The sequence below is a fragment of the Poecile atricapillus genome, chromosome 1 (genome assembly GCF_030490865.1).
Source record: "Poecile atricapillus isolate bPoeAtr1 chromosome 1, bPoeAtr1.hap1, whole genome shotgun sequence".
NCBI classification, from domain to species: Eukaryota; Metazoa; Chordata; class Aves; order Passeriformes; family Paridae; genus Poecile; species Poecile atricapillus.
In genome coordinates, this window is record NC_081249.1 from 65,450,291 (window position 1) to 65,475,528 (window position 25,238).

The 25,238-nt window shown below is 37.5% G+C and overlaps 1 protein-coding gene across 3 annotated transcripts in view; it reads left to right on the plus strand.

Moving 5' to 3' along the window:
- The window catches only part of TRPC4 (transient receptor potential cation channel subfamily C member 4), a 126,485-nt gene that overhangs the window by 38,793 nt on the left and 62,454 nt on the right, over positions 1-25,238 (plus strand). For all 3 annotated transcript variants that reach the window (XM_058829371.1, XM_058829373.1, XM_058829374.1), the window contains one exon: positions 9,855-10,259. In XM_058829371.1, coding sequence (XP_058685354.1) covers positions 9,882-10,259 — 378 coding nt within the window. In that variant the 5' untranslated portion in view covers positions 9,855-9,881. The remainder of the gene's footprint in view (positions 1-9,854; positions 10,260-25,238) is intronic.

The window sequence follows — 25,238 nt, forward strand, 5'->3', positions numbered from 1 at the left end:
AGAAGTACATGGCCTTGTACTAACAGCTGGTTTTATCTTTGGGTTACACTTAGCTTTGTATATACTCTCATCTTTAGAAGAAAGAAACAAAATTGCAAATGGAAGCTCCATCACTAGCAGCTGAGTTTGCAGTTTGTAACATGTCAGCATGCTGGGGATTGCAGAGAGTATAGGACACACCTGCACAATGAAGAGTAATGTTAACAGCTTCCACATATCTATTTGAAACTCAACTTCTTTGTGTAGCTTGGGGTCAATTTTCCTGAAAAGGGAAAAAAATTCCAAAATAAATTTGTCTCATAATCTGCATTATTGCAGATATAACTGACATTTCTGCTGTATTTGGTTTACAATAGTGACAGGAACCTGCATATCAGGAGATATTCCTGATATTTCTAATCAAGGTAGGGTCTGTCTTCCTTTGTACATTTGTATTCATTTGGTTTTGAACAAATGCAATTTCTTATTTTCGTTTTTTTTCTCTTCAAAATGAACTTTCTGAACATCTTTGGTTCAGAGAATTCTTCAAATGCAGATGCTTAGGCCTAGATTCATACCCAGCTGTGCCAGTCAAAAGAAGGAAATGGAGATTTGATTGAATTGCTTGCAGCAGGATTTTCTTTCTCTTTTTCCACTAGCTCTAGAAAGAGACCAGGGTAAATACATTCCAACTTAGGAATCTTAGTAGGCAGTCTAAATTTAGGTAGATTGCATTGAGGGATGACACAGCTGAATGTGGTTAATATCTAAAACGTTTACCTTTATGTTCACTAGGAAGAGGCAGGAGTGTGTGTCATTCAACTCACTTGGAAAGAAGGGTAAAGAGGGAGGGAGGGAGGAAGGAAGGAAGGAAGGAAGGAAGGAAGGAAGGAAGGAAGGAAGGAAGGAAGGAAGGAAGGCAGGCTCATATTTATATTCCACCTATCTTAATAAAATAAAATGGTGGTGTGTATATTTAGAACAAAGTCTTCAAATACAAAGTTCATGATGTTCACAGGGAACATTTGACATTCTTAACTACAAGAGGTCATGGAGTCAAAGACTTACTGACTACTAACAAACAGAGGCAGAGACCTGTGTGATACATCTAAGCAGAGAAAACTGACTAAAGCTCAGGCTCTGGGGAAGAAGATGATTATTGGAAGAAAAGAAGTTCTTATCTATATTTATGCATCATTGCAGAATTAGGTACATGCATTATGAGCTTTCTTTTTCTTTGCCCTTGAGACCAGTTATCCCATTATTGCAGGAAGAATACAAAAGGTTATTCTAATATATCTAAAAGTGCAAATTACATGAGCATTTACAGAATAATTTTAAAAAGAATTTTTTTTTCCTTTTACCAGAATTTTATTGACTGAAAACAGTTGAGGAGGAAAAGAACATGGGTTACCAGCAGATTACAAGCTGGTAATTAGATGTAGTCTTGAACAAGGTGATTGTAGGTCTTGAACTTAATCAAGTAAAATATCCAAGCATGAGATAGAGAATTACTGAAATTATGTAAGGCAGGAAAGTGTGTCTTGGACTAACAAGTACACTTTGGTCACTCACAAAAAGCGGTGTGGCGAAAGAGTAGTGCAAACATAGGAGAAGTTCAAACACAGGAGGAGTTAAATTCAGCTGACCACTTGTGGGCATCTATTAGTAGTTGAATGCCTGAGGGTACCAGGGGTTTGGGGTGTGGCATAAGAGCTAGAGGGGACCTGTGCCTTTTCAGGCTAGCAACTGGGAACAGCATCCTGAGGTGTTTCAGGTGGCACCAATGTGTAGGGAATAGTCCTGAGCTGCAAGGGAGATGTATTTGTGCAGCCTGGCCAAATGAAGTCTAAAGAGAGATAGCTTTTTTTCAGCTGTGCTGGAAGAAAAATAATCCTCTCAGTAGTCCTTAAGAGCTGAACATTATTTAGGACTGAGGAACTGGACAAATGCTGGACAAATGCTGTCTGCCATCACTCTCAGAAGCAGTGGGTCAAGCAGGGGATTCCCAACTACTTCTGACAGGGAGCCTGATCTTTCCAGAGTCAGATTGTTGGTGGAAGTTGCATGTGTTGGCTGGATTGGATTTGTTGTGTTGTGTTGCTGTGTTGGTTGGATTTGGTGGCTTAGGAAGCCTTTTCCAATTCTGGTTTTACAGGACCAGGAAGCCATGCTGATTTTCCCTCAACCTGCCTTATGTCAGATTTCAGATGAGGTATCTGTATCCTTAAGTTTGTGAATCTCTCATAACATCTGAGTTTCTTGATAGTTAAAATATTGTTTCAGGGAGTTTCTGATAATCAACTGTCACTTTCCTGAGATGTTAATGTTACTTGCTCTTCTCTTCAGTTTTTATTTGGTTGTCTTGCCAAGTTTTGAGAATCCAAGTTAGGCTGGCTTGTGTTTAGATGAACTTGTATCCTCTGGCTTAAGATGAAAAAAGCATAACACAGGTGCTTCAAAATGAAGCTGTTTACTCGCTATTTCCAAACATAAATCTGGATGATTACTTTTTAAAGTAGATGAGTAAAAACCTTGGCTAAAAGAATGCAGAATTAATCTTCTGCCGGTTGAAGTATTGGCAAGATGCATTTTTCACAATGAAAGTTTTCTGTACCAATTATTTCCTATTTTCTTATCAGTCAAATATAATTTTGCTGTCCATAAGATGCTGAAATAATTAATGTGCTTGAGAGAGGATTCATTATTTAGGAGAAGAGACATTATGTATTACTTCAGAAAGCAGTTCCTAAGGAAGTGTTGAGGAGACAGATTTGTTGTTCAGAGTTTCAGGTGATCTATTTTTAAAGTTTTTGTGTTGGAATGCAGTGATGTACCTTCTTCTGACAGTCTCCCACATAAGAATATACAAATTTCCTGAAGAGTGCTAGAAGTATTTGAGCTATTACCAATCTCACATAATTGCTGCTGGGTCACAGATCTATAAAGCACTGTGACAGACATGCCTTTGTCAGCCAGGGAATCCACATGACAGCTTTCTGGTGCCATCACTCACTAGCAGTGAGAATTCTCTTATTGTTACTATTTATATTTTTCACTCCGGTTGTAATTTAGCATGAGATTTTTAATCCTGAATTGTTATTTGGGCATATGTATAAATGACAATTTGGCCATGCAGGCAAATTCCTGGAAAGAACTGTTTCTCTGGATTTAAGAAGCCTTATATAATATCTCATCAAGCTATTCATAAAGGCATGTTCAGTGCTATACATTTAAAGGTCCTGAGTGACACGAAACTGTCATTTTGTGACTTCTGGCAAATAGGGCTTGTCACTTTGAAGTCTTTATTGCTACAAGGGCAGGAAGGGGTTAGTCATCACATAAGTGTACAATTCCTTGAGGAAAAAAAATACCACCGTTTTTGTCATGCTTTGGTCCCGATATTAAATAAGTTTCACTGTTAGACAAGTTAACCAACCAAATTATATATTTGACTATTTCAATCAAATTCTTTCATAGGGGTATATTACCAATGGGTGATCATCTTCTTATAGGCTTGTATAACCACATTTTTTGTTATCTAACTAACTGAATTCTTTGTTATTGAGTTTAAATGGTTTGCTTTGATGTCAATTTTATTTCAATTTGATTGATCATTATAATCGTTTTTACTTGAGTTTTTGGATTATTATGGTAGGTGAGCTTAGGTAATAAATTTTCCTGATTTTATTTTCATGAAGTCTTTTAGTAAAATTATTAAAATACACTATCTCAAGTGTCTTTAAGCAGTGTGAGGGAAAAACCACTAAGGATGTGGGTGAAAACAGGCCAATAAATTCCAAATCTTGAACAGTTTTCCCTAACTAGCCTTTATTTATTGGCAGCTTTTGGGTTTTTTGGAAGTTCAGCTTCTTTTGAGGCTCCCGACAAAATACACATACCACTCAGAGGGCATCAGCCAGTACTAAAATGCTTATGTGAGGGTATATATATGAACACAAATCTCCTCACAGCTGGCTCTCTATTGGCCTTAAATACTTGAAAAGTGTTTTAACTTATCCGTGGTCTGGCTTAGCTTGTACATCTGAAAATGGACCCACAGTGGAGTGTTTTTATTAGCAAGTCTTTACTAAAAGTATTTGGGCAGTCTGCCCAAACACTCCCTTTTCTGGCCAAACTGCATGCTGCCTTGTACTTCATCATAGGAAGCATGGGAAGACATGTGGTTCCGTGTAAAAACATGCCCTGAAACTTAGAAAAGTCACTGCTACTTGTAGCATAATTCCCACAAGTAATATTCCTGTCCTGTATTTTCCAGCCTAATCTGCATCCTCTCTCCTTTCCTCCTCAAGTGAACTTGCAGAGTCAGTGTAGTTTCTGCCCAACCCTTTTCTCCACAGATTGCGTACAGGTTTCTTCTCCCATCCTCTTCTCATTTGGAGAAAGACCACCCACCCTCTCCATGAGCAGGGACAGCCCTCTCCCTGCATCCCCTGAGAAATGGTGCCGTGCTGTGTGGCTGCTGCAGGATCACATCCACAGAGCATTAGGTCAGTGCTACTGTTGGAAATGCTGGAAGGCAGCCTTCTGTGTAGCCAGATGACACTGAAGTACTTTTATCTTGAAAACTATTTTGGAGAGCTCCTTGAACTTACCCAGGAGAATACCACCAGCCAAGGAGACAGGAAGGTCGACTCAACTGGAGGTTGCAGTCACTCATTAAGATCGTTATCTGTGTTATTGCCTTCCCTGTCCTTACCACCCTAAACTGGCTGCCTACTGTGTGTAGGCTGGACTCACATCATTCATGCTCCATCATTCCAAAGAAATTCAAAGTTCATGTCAGTCAGTGGAAAGCAGTCTTTCTCTCCTTTGCTCTGGTAGCAGGTTTAAACACATCACTATTTCCCTCTGAGCAAGAAGAAATATTTCAAGGTAATTTCCACAGATTCCTGAGGACATTTGCATACTGCTACCCATCAGCAAGAGGTAACCATGCATTTTGTATTTTTCTGAAGACTGCCTTTTTCTAGTTTAAATATACTGGGAAGATGAAATAATTTAATATTGTCATCTAGTGATACTTTTGTGACCTACTAATGCTCTTTTTTGGTTTTTTTTGCCATGGGTGAGCTATCAGATTTGTGCCCATAGGGTAAATGAAATTAGGCTCAGTTTTAGGTATATTTGAAGAACTGAGTTCTTGAATATCTGTTATTTTAAAAAATATGTGGATTTACCAAATCTTGCTTGATCCCAAATCATCCTACCCCTCTAAGATCTGTTAATAATTTCTAATGTCTCTCAATGGTCTTTTATTTATATTTTGATATTTCTCAAACTTCAGTCAGATAGTAGTCTTGTAGACTTTAAAGGTCACTGTTACAAGAATCTGTAATTCTCAACTAAGATTTGGTGTAACATCAGCCCTAGAAGGTAAAAGTTTCTTCCCATTTGGCATTAAGTAAACTTACAGACCATTTTATGCTATATATGAAGCACCGTGCTTTAAACCCCTTCAAAAATGCTATGAAATTGCATCCTGTCTTTTACAAAAAAATATCAAAGTGAGTATTCTGTGTCACCTCATCGAAGGTTTACTACATTTGGTGTCTCAGACTCAGACTTTCCTAGGTCTTGATCTATTAAGATGCTGATATAAAATGCTGGTGGACTTTAATCCACTATATAACCATTGTACCTTGAAGCCTAAAAGTTGTTCTTTGTAGCTGATGTCCTGCCTTCCTGACTGTGAAGCCAGAACAGATGTAAGAAGACAACATGACAGCCTGCTTCCTATCATCCACTCCAGCTGTAATGTTCATGGCTTTACTGAAACTTTGGTTATAGGGCATTTTAAACCAGAACAAAACCAAGAGGTTTAGCTCTTTTCCAAATTAACAGCCTTATGGGGAATATACAACGTACTGAGTTATTCAGTTTGCATCCTGCATGTGTGAATCAGAGTTAAAGTCCAAATTGCTACTTATGCTATTGTTAGCTTTCAAATCTGAAACTGACTGTAGTTTTAACAATGAAAAATTACTTTCAGGGGAGGACCCCCCACATACTTTATTGCCAGCTATAACAATTGTAAAATAAACAGTGCTGGAAGGCAGGTGAAACTCCATCACCTGCAGACAAAGTTGTTTGAGCAGTCCCTGGAATCAACCCAATTGCTAGCTCAATACAATTAACATCTTCCTACACACTTTCCAGGTGCAGTGTAGGAGTTAGCATGGACCCCAAATTATTCCCAGAAAACGGTTCTCATTTAGCTGTCCTGTTTTGGGGTGAGTCATGTTTAACAGTACAGGCAGAGCCTACCCAGTTGACCCCAGTGCTAGAGCACATTAAAGTTGTTATCTAGGCATTTGGTTATAAGGCAGTATCTCGACTGATGCTGGGTTGAGAAATCAAAGGCTTATCTGCATTTCTTTTGTTCTTATTGAAATTAAACAGTCTGTTCTGGTGACTGACAGAGAAGGAACTTTATGCTTCATTTGGACTGGGATTTATCAGAGCTAGTCTTGCTTTCCAAAACTCTCTTTGAACATCATTTTTATTGTGTATCAAATAGGGTTCTGGGTCAGATTAAAGCTGGTATGTCACAGATCTATTTTAGAAAGAAAATTTCATACTTTCACGAACCTAGAAAATGTCAGAAACTTTTCTTTGCCATGAAAAGTGCATATAAAATAGTTTCAGAAGATCACAGAGAAATCAGCACGTTATTCACTTGTCATAAATGTTCTGGTTTCCTTAGCAGGGTGATGCCATAGTTACTTGTGAAGTTTCACTTTTTTTTTTTATTATTTTTTTCATGCAAATAGTCTGAAAAACAAACTCATGAGCAAAATCAGAAGTGTGCTTTTGATGATATAGAAGAAGCTATGCAATATAATGCTATATTTATCTATCTTTATATACTATAATGCTATATTAAATCTAACAGTGGTCAGTGTTGGAAATAAAGTATCTTTAGAAGGGTTGTGTCAGTGAGGATTTCAGAAGTTTCACATGTGGATACTAAGATCTGTATCCCTCCTGCTGCCCATCTGCTGGAGATGTGTTGTCCCTGGGGTCTCTTTCTTTCTCCAAAAGATTTGCAGTACGTCTGTGAGCAGTAATACAAGTGGCTTGTCACAGAGGCCCTTGGTGCCTGCTGGTGGCTCACTCCAGTTTTCCTCTCACACCTGGCTATGACTGGTTTGGGTTAAGCAAACAAGGGAAATGCAATTCAGGGTCCCTTGGAAAAATAGGATATGATCATATATGTAGAGGAAGCAAATATGGTTGAATAAACGCCAAGAGATCCCATCTGTAGGTGACTGTACTCTTCTACAATAAACATCTCTGATGCCCATTTTCATTGATACAAGTTTATTCATTGTTAGTCTCACAATAAATTGGGAGACAGTGATCTGTTTATTCATGTGCTTTCAAGAGAGAAGAGCCTTTAGCATTAACCACCCCCACTCCAAGTTGCAGTCCTTCAGTTTTCTTTGCGGATCTTGGGGAACTCTGTAGATAGTGAGAAACTGAATAATGTGTGTACATTTTTGTGAGTTAACTTGACATCTGCTTGACAGATATGAAATAGAGCCTGTGTTGAGACCTAAGACTTTGTCAGGTGGCAGCTGGAGTCCAGCAGGATGCCCTTCCACATCCAGCACCCAATCTCCTTGAGTTTAGGAACAGGGGAATGAAACTCAAAGTGTCCATGGCTGTCCATAGAATATGGCAGTCTACCTTTCTTATAGATACGTCCTTGTGAATTACATTTATGTCTGTTAATTTGGGTCTGAACATAAAAATTTTCACCTCCTTGAACTGAACTTGCAGTTTTGAAACAAAAGAATGAAAAGCAAAGTGATAAAATATAGCACATTAAGAATGTGGTATCTGTTAGAGGAGAATAAAACTGCAATGGATATGAACTTTATTTTACTCGGACTGAGATTAACAAAACATAATCCACAGACTGTGCAACCTCAAGTAGCCCAGATTGTAGACTGGTACCATCCTGTATGGAGAACTGGGAGACATCTTGTAAGACATGGTGATTTCTCATCCATATGGATATGCGGGAGAGTTCTTTCTCATAGGTCTTCTTTACCTTTTCCTTCCTATGTAAAACCATGTTGATCTGCTCTGGAAAACAAAGAAAACAACTCAGTAACAGCCTTTGTACATATCTCTCATTGCACTGCTTAAGAACAAAGGGAGCAGATTAATTACTATGTTCCTCACAAAGTTTAGTGACTATTTTTTTTGATGAATGAAAATCTCACAATAATAAAAATATATATTATAGCTTGCTATAGAATCTCAACAGAGATTTTGTTTTATTTACTGAAGAAAGTGGAGGAAAAGGTGATAAGTTAATGCAGCTTGCATTATCAGCTGAGAAAATTACAAGAAGCTGCAGTTCTTTCTCTAATAAGGTGTTGAAAATCCAACTGAACAGCAGAGGGTAATATTTTTGATAACCTTGTTCTTTGAGGTCAGTTTTTTTCTAGTCATTTTTTCTCTTTTGTTTGTTTTTTTTTCCCCGAGGTGGAAGATAGAACCAGGAGAAAGTCATTTTGTTAGAAGGATTTTTTTTTGCAAAGCACTTGAATAAAGTATAGAGAATAAAATCACAGACATTATATGCTTTACTATATGTAAGATTTAAGAGTTGTTATATAGCTGCCATGTTTCAGTATTAATTCCAGTTTAGAACTGAGTAGTTCAGAATCAGAACTGTGACTATTATCTACCAGTCCTTGGAAATTGATCTCCTGTGGATTTTGTTTTTCCTTTTAGGTTCTGATTTTTTATTTATAAGTTAGTAAGCTCTGGGTGGAAAAACATTTTATGTGAATGTTTTTCTAATAGCATATGAGATTGAATCAAAATCTTAGTAGGGAAGCTCACCACTGAGTTGTGCAGTCTGTGCCTGCCACAGATAAGTCAGGGTATTTAAGCAGGACTAGGAGGAGGTAAAAGCTGTATTTTGTTGTTCACACACAATCCTCAAACAACGGGTTGTTGTTGGATGTCAGAGACGATTTCTCCATCGGAATTACCTTTTACCCAGTCCGAGTTGATTTCAGCACTGCTTTAGAATTGCCTTTCCTTGCAGTCCATAAATTCTGCATTCTTTATGTCTATTATCAGTGATCCATTCTTCTCCCCAGGCTTTGTTAACCTCCCCCTAGGTCTGAGACAACACTTGGACAATAGTACCACCTATAACTTATCTCAAGTCCCTACAGTAGTGGTTTATCTTACAGTCCAAGTTCAAAATATCTGCAGAGGCATATTTGAGGGGTAGAGGGAGGCTTTGGTGGTTGTTGGTGGTCGCAGATGCCATCTTTCTCATAACTTGGGGTGATCTTTGTTTGACCAGCGATATGTGTATGAGCAGTTGCTTCTCTACACCGTTTTCTGCGGTGGGATTTTTTTGTCTGGATGCACTGACGAGGATGTGCTAACCAGATCTCGCCGTCCTGTCACTCCCTTCTGTGCTTTTCCCATGGCAAAGTCTGTGGACTTTATAGTGTTTGAGACAGGCAACTGTGCTCTTTAAGTCCTTGCAGAACTGAATGAAGAGATTAAGGATAAAGTGGAGCTACACTTTTGGTGATAAACTATGTTGTATAATAAAATTTCTTGTTTGCCACAGATTTAAAAGAAGCATGTAAGCAAATGGTATTCTGACAGATATGCTTTAACTTGGTAAGTTACAAATAAGCAGTGTTTTGGCTTCCACTTTTGCTTACGTGTTCTATTTATAAATAACATTTTGTACATTTCAACATCACCTTTTAGTATGAATTTTAAATACTTACCTATTGCAAATATTAATTTGGTGCACCATAACCCAAAGCTCAATTATTGATTTTATCTTTATTTTCACGTTGCAGAGACAAAGTATTAGAATGGCATAAAATATGGCCCAGTTCTACTACAAAAGAAGTGTCAATGCTCCCTACAGAGATCGTATCCCTCTTCGCATTGTGCGGGCAGAATCCGAACTGTCTCATTCAGAGAAAGCCTATCTGAATGCTGTGGAGAAAGGAGATTACGCCAGTGTAAAGAAAGCTTTGGAGGAGGCAGAAATTTATTTCAAGATCAATATTAACTGCATTGATCCCCTGGGAAGAACTGCACTCCTTATTGCAATTGAAAATGAGAACCTTGAACTCATTGAGCTGCTCTTAAGTTTTAATGTGTATGTGGGAGATGCTCTGTTGCACGCCATACGGAAGGAGGTGGTTGGGGCCGTGGAGCTGCTGTTAAATCACAAGAAGCCCAGTGGAGAGAAGCAGGTAAGTACATGATTTTCTAGGTTTGTAGTCTGGTCTAACGTAAAGAGAAGAATTGTGCAAAGGGAGTAAGAAAAAAAAACCACAAAACCATTCATCATCCTTGCACACAGTACTTAAAATCAGAAAATCAATTAGTTTGATGCTATATAGATTGTATTCATCTATGTTTATGCATCATAGAGTCAGAAGTTGTTTTCAGTCAGGATCTTTAAGCCTACTTCCAACATCCTGCCATGGGAAGAGATATCTTTTCTTAAGGAAGTTTGCTCAAAGCCCCATCCAACCTGACCTTGAACACTTCCAGGGATAGGACACCCAGAACTTCTCTGGGCAGCCTGATCCTGTGTCTCACCACCCTAATAGTAAAAAATGTCTTCCTTCTGTCCATTCTAAACCTACCCTCTTTCAGTTTGAAATTGTTTCCTCTTTTCCTGTCACTACAGGCCTTGGTTAAAAGTCCCTCTTTGTCTTTCCCATGACTCCCCTCTGTATAATGATTACATTATTCCTGCAGATATTACTGGGAAGTCTTTAATCATTCAAAGAAACAAATAATTCCAAAGAGAATAGTATTAATATATAGTCCATTTGAATTAATTATGAAACTCTCATAAAAGTCAATGAATGTTTTAACCCATCCATGTAGAGGTCATCATATCCCAACTCAGGCAAAACTGGTAGACAGTTGATCAGAACTTCAATCTTGTCTCAAGCAGTCATCCATCCTATGAAGTAGAACTAAAAAGCTGCAAACTCTCCTCCTTTTCTCCCTGTCTTCTCTCAAAGAAAAAAATCATTACATATAGTTTCATTCATGATCTGATACCTAATCTGCTTTCCCTTGAACTGACTCAAGAGATCTTTGGGAAGTATCTAGCCTCTTGCAAATCTTTCTCATTTTAAGAAAGTAGTGGGGACAGGATAACATAGTCTGTAAATTCTGATATTCCTGGGGCTCTGCTAGGAAGAAAAACCTTAAAAGTAGTTATACTATTGTATTTTATATTCATCAATTTCAACTTTTATGTGTTGCAGGTACTCTATTAATGTATTTCAATGAATAGTATGTTGAAATTATTACAGCCCTTTCACAGATAATACATACAATATACTTTAATTATAGTATAATATACTTGCCATGGATAGAATTGCAGATAATAGGTAAAAAGTATAATTTTTGCTGATAAAATAATATGAGTTCTATGCTTCTTTGTTATGGAAAGAAGGAAATACGCTAGGTCTTCCTGCAAATGTGTGTGCCTGCCTTCTCTTCTAGATAGCAAAAGCAGAGCTCCTGTAAAATGACAACAGATTTATGTCAGAGAAAGGGAAGAAAATTATATTCACATTATGTTTGTCTCATTTTGTTATTCCTCAGCTGATAGTGCAGATGAGAATACAGTGCATACGAATTTCTCATTGCAGTGTACCCAGGACCCTGAAGGATCAGTGCACAGCCCCAAACCAGTTGAAACACCTGTGTCTCCATTATCCAGCCTCTATAGTGGAAGTTGCCATTTGCAGGGCAGAATTCATGCCATTTCATGGTAGCCATCCAAAGGTGTTTCTTGTCTCTGGTCTGGCTCCTTGGGCTCCCCTCAGCAATGGAGAAAATTTGAGATCCCTGGAGAGCTGCTCCTGCTGTCTTTATCAGTTACATGTTTCAAGACAGCATAACCCATTTTTGGCCTTGGGAGTCTACAAATTCATCTTACAATAGCTAAATTGTAGACTAAATTTCAGACTGTTCTTCAGACTTTCAGACTTTTTCTTGCTTTTTCGTATGTGCCACTGCTGCTGTAATGAAAATGCTTGAATACAAGCATTGAAACTTGTATTAGGTGAGCTTCATGCTATAGCAGATAATAGATAGGCTTGCTTTTTGTGTGAATGCTACCATGTTAAATTATCCACAAGTTGCTTTGCTCCAATCTAGAGGATCATTCTCTGTGCTGAAGCTTAAGCATCTTGTTTCACTGTCCACTGCTGGCTCTAAACTCTAAAAGTGTGAGGTGTGCTGCTCCTCCTACATTTTCTTGGTTTCCCTGGTTCTACTTGCTGGGGGGTCTTAGTGCAAAGTGTGAATAATCATAAATAATTTCAACAGAGACATCTCACTTTGTGTCTGTACAAAGCTAGGTTTTCTCATTGCCACTGCAAGCACTGATTGCAAGCCAGTGCTTATAAAAATGGCTTTTCAATGGTTGCTTGTGCTTGTTCTCTGTTGTATGCACTGGGGATCCTAACAACAATTAACCTTCTATGGCTGTCACATGTGTAACAGTACACTGATAATCACACTGGTTCATTTTTAGGAGCATGGCATGCTGAAGAGAATGTAAATGCCAATGCCACAATGAATTTAATATAATGAAAAAGTACATTTTGGCAGAAAAATCATTCCAATGGGCTAAAGATATAAAATCTGAATACTCAGAATAATGTACTTTTATATATTTTTATTATATACTTTTTTATTTCTTTAAGTTTTTTTTTTTGCCCCTTCAAGTTTCTTTTGAAACTATTTCAAACTATGACTCTACTTTTTGATTACTGGTATTTGTAAATATTTGACATATTGTTTAGACAATGATTCATTTTTGGACTATGTGCTTTTAATAACATCATATCTTTGGCTGTTTGGTTTTCCTTCTTCCAATAAATCTGTTCATGTGTAGTAAAATCCTGGCTCCTTGAAGTTAGTGGGAGTTTTGACATTGATTCAGTGAGGTCAAGGTTTCACCTTTTTTGCTGTTGCTTTTTTTTTTTTGGTTGTTTGGTTTTTTGGGTTTTTTTTTGTCCCTGATGAAAAGTTTTATTTCTACAGAAGACAGATAGTAATAGAAAAAAACCCATTATGCTAAATACTTCCAAGCACAAGAAACAATTTCCCAAATATTTAATTAGTGATAAAAATTATAAACATTGAAATTCTACAGAAAAACCTGATGTGATTCACAAATAAATGAATTAGCTCTCACTATTTTTTTATATTCATGAGATAATATCCTATATATGATGCATAGCTAATTTCAGCTTCACTTCATACAATAACATAGCTATATTTGTAAACAAAATAATTTTTAAGCATAGAATTTCTTATGTAATTCAAATTTTCATTGTCAATTTCAGAAAGCTAGAAGAAGATGTCCTCTTGTATCAAGAGAAAGCTACAATTATTCAGGATTGCTGAAATGTTTCTTTTAAAAGAACTGGTTATCCTCCAAAATTTAATGTTTTAAACATTTTAAATGCTGCAAAAGAAAATGGGTCAAATGTGAAAATATGTTTAATTCTGACCAAAAATCAATTCACATAGTTAAAGTAATCAATTTTTTCATTTTTTGGAAAAGTTTTATAAGCAACATTTCCAACCAACAAATTAGGAGATGCCACTGAATCTTAATTTACACTTTCTCCTCAAAGAACCAGAAAACCACAAAAGAAAAACCAAACCAAAAAAACCCCACCAAAACAAAACTAACAAAAAGCCACTCCAATAACAAAATACCCTAATAAATCCCCAAAATAGCAAACAAACAATAAATAATCCCAAAAATAAATCCCTAATAAATCCCCAAAATAGCAAACAAACAAACCCCACCCCCCTGCACCCACAAACTATAAAACAATGTTCAGAGATTTTTAGTTAGATCTAAATCCTCTAGTCTATTAATCAGTCAGCTGCAGGGCTCTACCTAATGCGTGATGTGCTCAGTATTTCAAAGACCACCTCAGTTACAATGGTTTTAACCTAATTACCGATGTATGGATTCATCTGGTGCCACCTGGTGACTACAAATGAGGCATCTAGGTTTAACAGTTCAGAGTTCTCTTTGAACTCCTTCTGTTGCTCAGTTTTTGAGTGAGGTTTTTGCACTATACGTTAATCCAGCTCAGGAAAAAGGGGGTTTTTGTCACTTGCCTTATATTCATTATATTTTCTATACTTTTTTAGCTATACCAGCTGCTAGAGCACAAGTAAAAGAAAATAGCACAAATTAATGTGAATGAGTTGAGGAAACTTGTCCAAGTACTTTTAAATTACCCTTCTTCAAAGCCATATGTCCTGAATTATCTGCCAAATCACTTGTTGCTTACCCTGATGGATGGCTGAATCCAAATAAAGGGGGGGGGGGGGGGGGGGAGAAGTTGTTCTTTTAAATTTAGTATCTGCAGAAAACATTTTTGTCTTGTTAAATTGCTTGCAGCATCCACAGATGGGCCGGTGGTTAGGCAGCATAAAAAAATTAATACCTTTATCTAAATCATAGTGTGCTCTACTGCTTAAGGAACCCAGGCACTGATCATTAGCTGGGTGGTTGACCACTAGATATTTGTGTATATTCAGGGAAGATTGAAGCAGAGGTGTAGCTGCCTTGTAAGGATGCTGCAAATTAGTTAAGTGGAGCTGAAACCTCAGTTTCTAGACTTGAATCCATGTAGCATTGTATTAGCTGACAGACTTGCTTTAGGGCTTGGAAACCTGACTGCAGTGTTTACAGAATTGTCTGACTAGCAGAAAAAAAAGCACATGACAGTGCTTTTATGCTTTGTGTTCACTATTATATGTCAGTCTTGTGATACTTTAGGGCATTTTTAATGTGGACACGCTAGGGATAGATGTGCAGATGTGTGAAAAAAATACTGAGCTAATGCCAGACTGGTATTTGCGAATGCAAGAGAGGATTTTACTATTACTAGAGGAATAAGAACTTTGGGACAAGGAGGGATGTGATCACTGTGATATGTGCCTGGCTCACATGCAGAGAAAAGTAGAAATCACTGGCATAGTGCTGGAAGTAGGAAGCTGAAAATAAAGTATACCCACATGCTGCAACACTCAGAGACCTTTTGCTCTCCCAGGACAAGCAGTAAAGTCGCATCATAAGCTACTTTGTGCAGAAGCCCTGCCTGTACTTACTCTGCCAAAGTCAAGCCAGGGAGGCAGGCTTCAGCTTGGCAATGTGTCGGCCTCTAAAAATTCAAGTCCATGGCATATACAACTTTTTTTTGTTGTGTTTCATGGGTTTTCATGGCAATTTCTCAAAGGCCCAAGAATGGGTAAATTCGATCTGTTGTCTAAATATTTGGGGAAAAATATTAAACAAGACAATTACCCAAACCTCTGAAACTTTAAATATAGAGACATTTCTGGAGGACTGAAAGATTCAGCGTTTAGGTTACCATTTTCTCATCAGACAGACTGTGAGCAGCCCTTCCTCATCAGGGTGTAGCAGCCTCTTCAGTACTCTCTCTGGTCATGGTAGGCTTTAGGTGTGGCATGTGCTAGCCGTCATCTGTGGGGAAAAAACTGAAAGGAAGGAAACAAACATTTTGTGGAGGGAGTAACCACAGCAAGCTGTGCTTTTGTGCTGTTATAAGGAATGGCTTCTGGAAGGGATGGGTGAGGTGAGAATTCACGTGTGAGAAGATGGCAGCTCTGACATCTGGCAAACCAGATGTGGATTCAGGAATGCTGTGGTATTTATGTGCTGTTCAGTGTGCTAGCAGCCGTTGTGAGCTCTTGGACAGGAAGAGTCATCACATGATTGATAGGAAATCCCAAATTGTGGGACTTCTATGGAGGTAGGGAGAGAACGGGCATTGTTTTACTGTCAAAGGCCAAAGTTATATTCTATAAATCTTGATGCATGTATCTGATTGATAATTATTTGGAGTGTGGAATGGTAGAAAACAAGAGGACAACAGTACAAGTTGTCTTTCACTTGAATCTACTGATGAAATTCTCATCAGAAAAAAACAGTGACTGATCATATGCCAAAATGTGTCTCAACATCTGATTACTTTTTTATTTTTTTTTTTTTTTATCCGTGTTGCTATGTAGTTTTGGAGAGAATGAAAGAGAACAGCCAAGATGAAGGAATGGTCCTGTGTGAGGAAGCATCAAGGATGTTGTACAGTATAGTTTCTAGGCCAGTGGAACAGACTTCTCTGTGGATGTTCAGGCACTCACCTAAACTCTCTGGGAAGGGGTACAGACAACAGGGCCAGACAGCTCTGCAGGCAAAGTGCCTTTGCTCTGGCAGCCTTCCCAGAAATAGAAAAAGTCTAAAAGTGAAAAGTCAGGAAACAGCATGAAAGTAGCACAGAGCCTGAAGAGTCATTTTCCATTCCTAACATACTGACAGCATAGATGCTGCTCTTCTGACAGAGCTCCTATCTCCTAGGAGATTCCCTACATGTGGCCACATCACCCACTCCGTTATTTTAATGTCTCTCAGTATCTTTGAACTTCTTGGAATTGCCCTTTGAGGAGGCCCAGGGTCCTGAGATGGAGCCAATGCTCTTCTTTGGAGCTGCACTTGTAACCCAGCTTCAGTCTTAGTATCCCCTAATGTGTTTTTAGGCAGCTTTGGCCCATTGTTTTCTTTCCAAGCCTCATGGGGTATCATTTTTCCAGTCCCGCATTGCCACACAGCCCAATGGTGTATGTGGGAAAGCTCCTGTTTCAGGGTTGTATTTCCTCCTGGTGACAGTGGGCCCTGATAGAGAAGACCAGGGAATGCATACAGGTTGTAGGCCCAGCATACCTGCAATGGACTTTACATAAATTTAAACCCTGATATTTTTTAATGCTCTTTCAAATTTTCCCCTAGTAACTGAACTGGGATTTGTATTGATCAAGAGGAGGCAGAAGGAAAGATTTTATGGTCACTGCATGATGCCTGGTAGTTTTCTAATCTAAACCTCTTTTTCCAGTAACTTTGCAAAATACCAGTCACAATCTCATGTGGGATATTCTTTGTCTGTTGAGATTCAAGCATCATTTTTGTTTTGAAAATGTCTCCCACAGAAGTTTATGAACTGTCTTTTTTGAATGTTGTGATTAATGACAGTCTAGCTAGTAATGAGTATGGAGGAGACGTTGCAGAGTTTCTTTGTCGGGCTTCAAGTACACATTCTTGAAGAGAAACGTGAGGACAAAAAGTTGTTTCTTTCCACTGCTAGCTGCCTGAGTGGGTAGCTCAGTATTTTCTTCCCAGTGGCATCTGATTAGTTAGAATTTTCTGACATGTTGGTAGACGGATGAATGGGAGAGGCTGCATAGGGGATATTTCATTTTATGGATGAAATTCACATAGTCGCCTATCCATGTGTTCAGTCTTTGATATAACCATTTGGGCACATGAAAACAGCATGCAGCGCAGGTGCACTGTAAAGGTGGAGCTGACTGATGGCATATGAGATGGAGGTAAAAACTTACAGAAGTATTGTTTGTGGGTTTTTAGAAGGTTTCTGGTTGTTTTTAAGTTCAAATAGGCTGCACATAAATGTCATTATGTCTTGGCAATAAACCCAAACTGTCTGTGTTTATATGCATCAGAGCTAAGGTGGGTGGATGAGTAGAAAAACCTGTGACAATTACTAAAGAAATACTCCAGGAGCTGATATGCCTGTGCCATCAGACAGAGCTGCTAGCAATTTCAATATTGAGGTGGCAATGTGTTCTACAATACGCACCCATCACCTTGCAGCAAATGCTAAATCATAATATTCCACAGTTGAAGCAGTAGCAAAAGATGAATGCCAAAATATGGGGAAACGTGGCAGTTTCTTGACCTGTACAAAATGATAAGCCATTTTTTTATTGGCAACATAAAGAAAAATTCTGACTATCAGGAGCCTTACAGATAGAGTCCAGGAAGGCAGTGTTCTTGAGGATGACTTTTCCCAGCTATGAATCTAATCCTCTGGCTTAGCAGTTTGCAGAAATCCAGAAAATTTTTGTGATGACAAATACAGATTTATTTTAAAGACTGCTAGCAAACCAAACTTCCACCTGAACTTGAAGTGTTACAGATTCAGAAATATTAATTACTTTTCTGTAATTATTTGCTGATATTTTCATATTTCTTGTTTTAAACTCATGCTAGAAGTACTTTCCTACCATGAACAGATAAGTGCAGATTACCAAAAATATTTGAAAGTCTAGAATAAATCTAACCCTTTAGAAAAAAAAAAAAAACAAACCTCCAAATCTTTAGAAAGTTAATTAAAAAGTAAGGTCTGGGTAAAAGTCAGATTTCTCTTCAAGAAGTCACATTTTCTGTGCTGATTTCCCTTTTCATGATTTTTGAGCCCCTCTTTCCAGCACTCAGCCAAACTTACAATCAGAATAAGGACAGCATGCAAATTTAAAAAAAAATATGTAAAATTTCTGCCTTCTACAGTCAGTGGTCCTGTACTGTCATCTTCATAAGCCTCCATGGCTGGCATCTTTTTTGCCAAACCTACCTGCCTTCACTTCCTGACAACTCATCAACAGCAAAGATAGTTTCATCTTAAGAATTTAACAGTCTTTCAATGCCTGAAAACATGTTAATAATCAGCTTTGAGGCAAATAGTATAAATTTGGTAAGAATGAGAGGTTCAACAAACAGAACTTTTTTTGACTGAGGTACTCTTGTCTTCTAAGGTCTAGAAATCCCCATTGCCAATTGTTTGTACATTTGGTGGTGCAATTTAACTTAAGAAGGTAACAAATTTATAAGCATTAAAGGAGCAATATAAACAAGACAGTATCTTTTCTGGCTAGAGCAGCCCCTCAGGGAAGAGTTAATGTTTTGGCCCTTAATACAGCAGATTGAGATCTGTGGGTCTTCTGCCCCTGGTCTCTCACTGTGTAGGACAGGTTATAATAATGCATGTCTCTCCCATTTCTCCTTTGATCTCTTTGCAGTGGGAATTCAAAGGGAATATTTTTATTTCTAGCAATCTTCTCTTGTTTATTTACATGTTTCCAAAACCTCATAACTAGGAGAACTGTTCAACTGATTCTTGTAAGGCGGATCTTAAAATGTCTATTGTTAAGGAATTGAATCTAACTGGGACTATCACCAACCTGTAATAAAATTCAGTTTTCAATCCTTTGCCTCTCAAATACATCTTTCATTCCCAGCACATCCTAGCATAGTTGTGTGAGCCTTGGTCTCCTCTGTATACTTCAGAAAAAATGCTCTGTTTTGCATCTGTGAAATATGGGAAATTTACAGTGTGGTTCAAAACATAGAGCTCCTGCTAAATAATAAACCACTGAATAACATACTGGGAAAAATGTACTTATGAAACAGGTTTCTTTGTCTCTGCCATAATAATTTGTATTTCTTTCTTTTAATATTTTTAAAATAGAGAAAACATTTTTCTGTAAATGTTTAGTGAATTTGCCTGTTTCCCACTTTGTTCTTTGTGAGTATAACCCTCTTAATTTTCTCAAACATTGTTTCCTTCCCAGCCATGAAGACATCACAAATTACTTTGCAATGTTAAATAATGGCAATCAGCTGCAAAGAAATGTAGCTAATTCCCACCCTCTGAGACACTTGTATCTCCTAAGCAGTTTGTTGATACCAAGGGAGGCCACTAATCTGTTTTTTCTCTTTTCTGCAAAAGCTCCTTTTCAGAAGCAATCCTTATAATTCCATAGCTAGTGGGACGGCTTTTCTTGTGTCTAGATCTAAGAAGCTCAGGGATAAACAAAGGACCCTGCTTAGATTCTGAGAACTCCTTCGTTCTGACATTTCTCTGAAAAACTCATTGTCAAAGCGAGACAATTTCTTTCCACCTCTCTAGCTGACTGCTGGAGCCATTCTGGGACAGGAAAAATGAATAGGGAAAAGCAAGAGCTTTTCTACAGTTTACTAATCAGACCAGAGATACAGTTTCTCAGGAAATGGAATGACAGACCTAAGCTTCATTAAAATGATTTTGTTTTTATGAACCATTCAATGTTTGGGAAAATTATCTATGCATGTGTTTAAAAAATTCAGATGGAAGGGACCCACTTTGAACATTCAGGTCATTTCAATATTGACTTTATGCATCATGCAGACTCTGAGAAAGGTATATATGAGCTTTATCATGATGGAAATAAGTAATTTAAGATCTCTTTTAATCCTTTCTATAATAAGATCTTTCCTTCTCAAGTCTCACGTTTTTTCCAAATCATTTTACTTATCTTATTTCACTACCCCTTGAGTAAAACCAACTTTTGCTTGTCACTCCTCATTTTGAGCAATGCTCAGAACTCCTACTAGAAACACTCCTTTATCTGTTTAAAAATTGTATAAGAGAGCAAGTGTAAGTTCCATAGCTGAAAACAAATTCTAAATATCCTGTCAGTCTTCTATTCCAATTTCCCACCGTTGCTCAAGCTATTGACATTGGCCGATGAAAAAGCACATCCATTCACTCATAATGCTCACAGGAAAACATTAATTGGAAACGAGAAGTTTTGTATACAGGTAGTATTTTGGATCAGAGTTCTTTCAGAGATAGAGGGAGGAGAAATTAAAAAAAAAAAAAAATAAAAAGAGAGAGAGAAATAAAGCACTGAAGCCATTTGACATTGATCTTACCCAACAAATTAATGTCCTAAACCTATCAAATCCAGTAATTTTTTGTCTGCTTCTGTCTGAAAACTGTTACCAATTAATTTTACAGCATTTTCTTTTCATATTCTCCTTTTTTCAAAGAAAAGAAATCTATAGTTTTTTACAGCAGGGACTATCCTGAAGAAAATAGTCAAGCATTCTGCTTGTAAGCACCTAGAAGAAAATATAGACATGAATAGCAGTCTAACAAGATTTGTCAGGAACAAAGCTTGTCATAACAATATAATTATCATTCATCACCAAATAGCAAGCTCTCTGTGTTGGGGGGAAAAGTACATATCATATAGCTTGAGATTTGTAAGATTTCATAAACTGTCACTCAAATTAGAGTCTAAGAAAACCACACTCACAGGAGGTGCCAACAGTACTTGGTGAAACAGGACATATGAATTCAACAGAGGGATGAAATGAGCAGTCCTGCAGGGGTCTGTCCCCATCAGTGCAATTATTCATGACATTTTAGATGAAATAGAGGGTGTGTTAATTCTGTAGACAACCGACAATGTGGGGGGATCTCAAGGCAGGACACAATTAGAATTCAGGTTTTGCCAAGCAAGAAATTATTTCTTTGAAAAATAAGAGTTCAGTAAGAAAAAATATTAGGTTCTAAGTGGAGCAGAAATAATCAACCAAGTATGTATTGGAATTGAAAACAACTAAGACAATGGTTTTGCAGGGAATATTGAAACAAGACTAATATAAAAAGACTGGACAATACCATATTACTCTCCAAAAGTCAGTATCACATCTGATGACATCAGAATGAGCACAGATATACAATGGTAGAATCACAGAATGGCTTGGGCATGAAGGGACCTTAAAGGTTATCTTGTTCCAGCCCCCATAAGGAAAGCCTGAATGAAAAATTAAGAAACAGAAACTAAACAAAGAAATAAAGTATTCTCTGTATTCATATTTCATAGGACAAGAATTTATGGGCTTAAACTGCACAAAGGTAAAGCATATGAAGTATCAGAAACATTGTGAGGAAATGGTGTGACATATCCACCCACCACTGCAGAGCTTCAGGAACAGATTGGTCAAATTCTTTTCCTTAATGTGTTACATTAATGCTTTTTGTGCAATGTGGCTGTCATGGAGACTGGAAGTGATCAGTCCATGATGTGACTTTAGTGACACACAAATTGGTTCAACTGTAGTAAGATGAGCATGAACAAGCATTACAAAGCTCACGTCTTGGGGTAGGTTAAGTGTAGCTGATTAAAAAAAAACAAAACAAAAAAACACATCCAGGGTTTTGAAAACTCAGCTTGTGCTTGGAAAAAAAAAGGATGAAAATAATTCAGTCTTTTAAATTTAAGTTTTCAAATTTCACAGACTTGTGAAAAAGGCAAGCACTGAAGCCTCCTTAAATGTGACATGGATTCTGTATTACTACAAACATCCCTGTTCCAGTCATGTCCCAGCAAAGCTGCGAGTAACTTTTCAGCAAAATAAATGGATACGATATTACATGAAACACTATTCTAAGTGGGGAGAAGATAGCCTTTGCTAACAGTGATGCATATTGCCACCAAATGAAGGCATTTAGGCCCGAGCCTTGGAAATGTATTATGACATGTGATGTATATCAAGAAGCATTTCCACAGAGGCAAGAATGTCACCTTTCCCCCCTTACCAGCAGGAGACAGACTGAAAGAAAGCTCAGCATTAACTGATCATACCTTCTTTTCACACATCCTGGAGACCTGGACAAAGTGATGCATGCAGGTGCATTTGAGAAATACCTGAATCGTATCCCAGCAGTGCAGGTTAGGAGACACAAGCCATGGCTAACTGTGGATAAGTACCAGTGTGAGATAGCAAAGTAATCAAGTTTTGAGCTAGTCAGTACATAGCTTGTGTCTGAAGAATAAATTATGTTGAGCTCTGTGCTAAGGGGAGTGTTTACCTTACCCAATTTCAGCTATAGAAAATTAGATATATATCTTGGGTTGCTTATCAGAACTCCTCTCTGCTAGATGTCTTTCTTGCATGATGTGAAATATAATATTTCAAAGAAAATATTAGGGACATTTTGTAAAATTAATAGTTAGAATTGTCATAATCATATAGTATAATCACAATAATTTAATCTGAAAAAAATGTGGGATTCGCCCTTCTTATTTTTAGATTAGAGGAAAATATTGGAATAAAGGAGCTTTTCAAGATAAAAAAATAAAAATATGGAATATTTTATTAAAAAATCCACAGAAAAATCTGATTTTTAATTATTATTTTTTGCTATATCTACCTGGCTTTAATTCATAACTGGAATTACATTTGACTCCAGAGAAAAGAAATCTGGAAGATGAGCATTAAGCACCTTGCCAGCACTGAGATAAAATATGGGTATGAAAATGTTAATGAAATGTTATGAAAATGAAAATTTGTAATTAAATCTTACGAGAGTATGTATTCTTAAGGAGCCACGGTATTACTAAAACATTTACATTTCGTCCTCAGACTATCATTAGTCAGCTTACAGTGCCTAAAACCACTGTTTTCTACATCTGTTATCTGTCTGTTTCCTACAAAAAAAAAAAGAAAATAAATAGACACAGAGGTAGAATATTATCCAACAACAGTTAATAGTTCAGTAGCAGATTAAGAGTGTGGTACTTACCTTTTAGGAAATGTAATGAGCTCAAGGACAACCAACAAGTAGAGCCCTTTGCAGGGAGGCCAGGAAAGTTGCCTCTGGAAAGCAGACAATGACAGTGTAGCAGATGGGTGTTGCATGGCTAGTGTCACACACACTGCTCCGAAATGATGCTGTCCCTGAGCTCAGCTCGACCACTTCCATCCACTTGCCTGCCTTACATCCCTGATGGCCACACAGCATGCCAGCTGTGCAACACACAGTGGACACCCTGGCATGGGGACAAGCACTTCCAGACAATCAGGAGCCGCCAGTGCAGTCCTGCTGTTTGTGTGGTCCTGTGAGGATAGTTTCAACATGAGTCTCAGGATCCCTCCAGTGCTGTGATAACTGATTTCAAGTTATCTTGATGTGGTATCTCTAAGTTACTCAGCTTACCTGGATGTTTATTATATACTTAGTCCATGGTAAAGGAGTTGTGGTAGGAGGAATTTTTGAGCCCTTCCCAGGGGAGCTACTTCCATTGTCTTAATCACAATGCATTTCAGGTGATACAATAATGATACAATAATAGCAAATCAAGGAAGAGAAGAACTCAGCAAGCCAGAATGTAAAGCATGGAACTATGTATGCATAGGGATAACTCGTGTTGTGGGCTGTACCGAAATGTAGAGTTAAGCATTTCAAGGTGTTTGACTGATGACAGCTATGGAGAAATAGTGATAAAACAACTCAGACTTTGATTATATTACAAGACACACTTATAATAATATAAATTTCCTTATATAACCTGGTACTCTGTGACATATGTATTCATCTTATCTGTATTATACTCTTTTCGCTTTTGCTTTAGGTTTTTCCTCCAATCATGCTGTCATGATGGACCCGACTTAGAAATTTATTCCCCTAACTGCCCAAAACTAAGTGGGATTTGCTTTGATTTACAAACAAAAGACAAAATAATTGCAAATAAATAAACAAGAGCAAGAGCCAGGGAACCTGGCCAAGATTTGCCCAAGGAAATAGGTTTCCATAAGTTCTGAGATCTTGCACTTAAACAGCAGGTAAATGGACCCTGTAGTTTTCAGTCTCTCTGTTGAGATGTTTCAGTAGTGAGAGCTATTATGAGAAATCTAAATGGAGAGAAGAACACATGTGGGGTTTACATTCTTCCTTTTCCAAACTGACTGTTATATTTTTCTGTTTCTTGGATGTCTAAGAGATCATCAATAATTGGTCTCTCCTTTGATGTCATGGGGACAGGAAAATGTCTCAAACCTAACCGGCATTAATTTAACCTAGATTTCTCATCCTGTCATAGCAAAGGAGCTTACAGGCCATACAGGGAATATAAGCACATTGAAGAGGAACATTCCACTTGGTATCTAAAAGAATTGTTAGATACGCAAACATTATTTTTAGCAGTTTGAAAGTAAAATTCATTGTGAGTCTGATAACTTAGGAGTAAGTACTCCAGGTCAACTGTTAGATGTTGAAATATTCTCAATGCCAGGAGAGTGCTCTGTACTTCAAAGATAAGTACTTAATTTTGCTTCAGATGAGGGAATAGTGTGACCTTATTACTTTGATATTCTCTCTTTTGTTTAAATTAGTACAAAATCTTAAAATAGAAGTTAAAGGATCAGGGGTTAAAGTCATGATGTAATTAAAGCTGAAGTCTCAGGGTTTGCCCTTAAGTTTAAATGTTTCTGTAAGTTAAGGCTGAAAAGATTTAATGAATACTTCTATATTTGGGTAAACTCTGATGCAATGAATTCCAAAATGTGTGCCTTGAATATGAGTTATCTTAAGATGGTTTTTTAAAGGTTTTGATGAGCTATGAGAAAAAGCACGCAGCTTGTAAGGAAATGGACCTCATGTACAAGTCAGTCACTGTATTGCCATGTTGTTTAAAGCTGTGTCTTAGTTTTTCAGAGCTTGCAGCTGATGATATATTTAAGA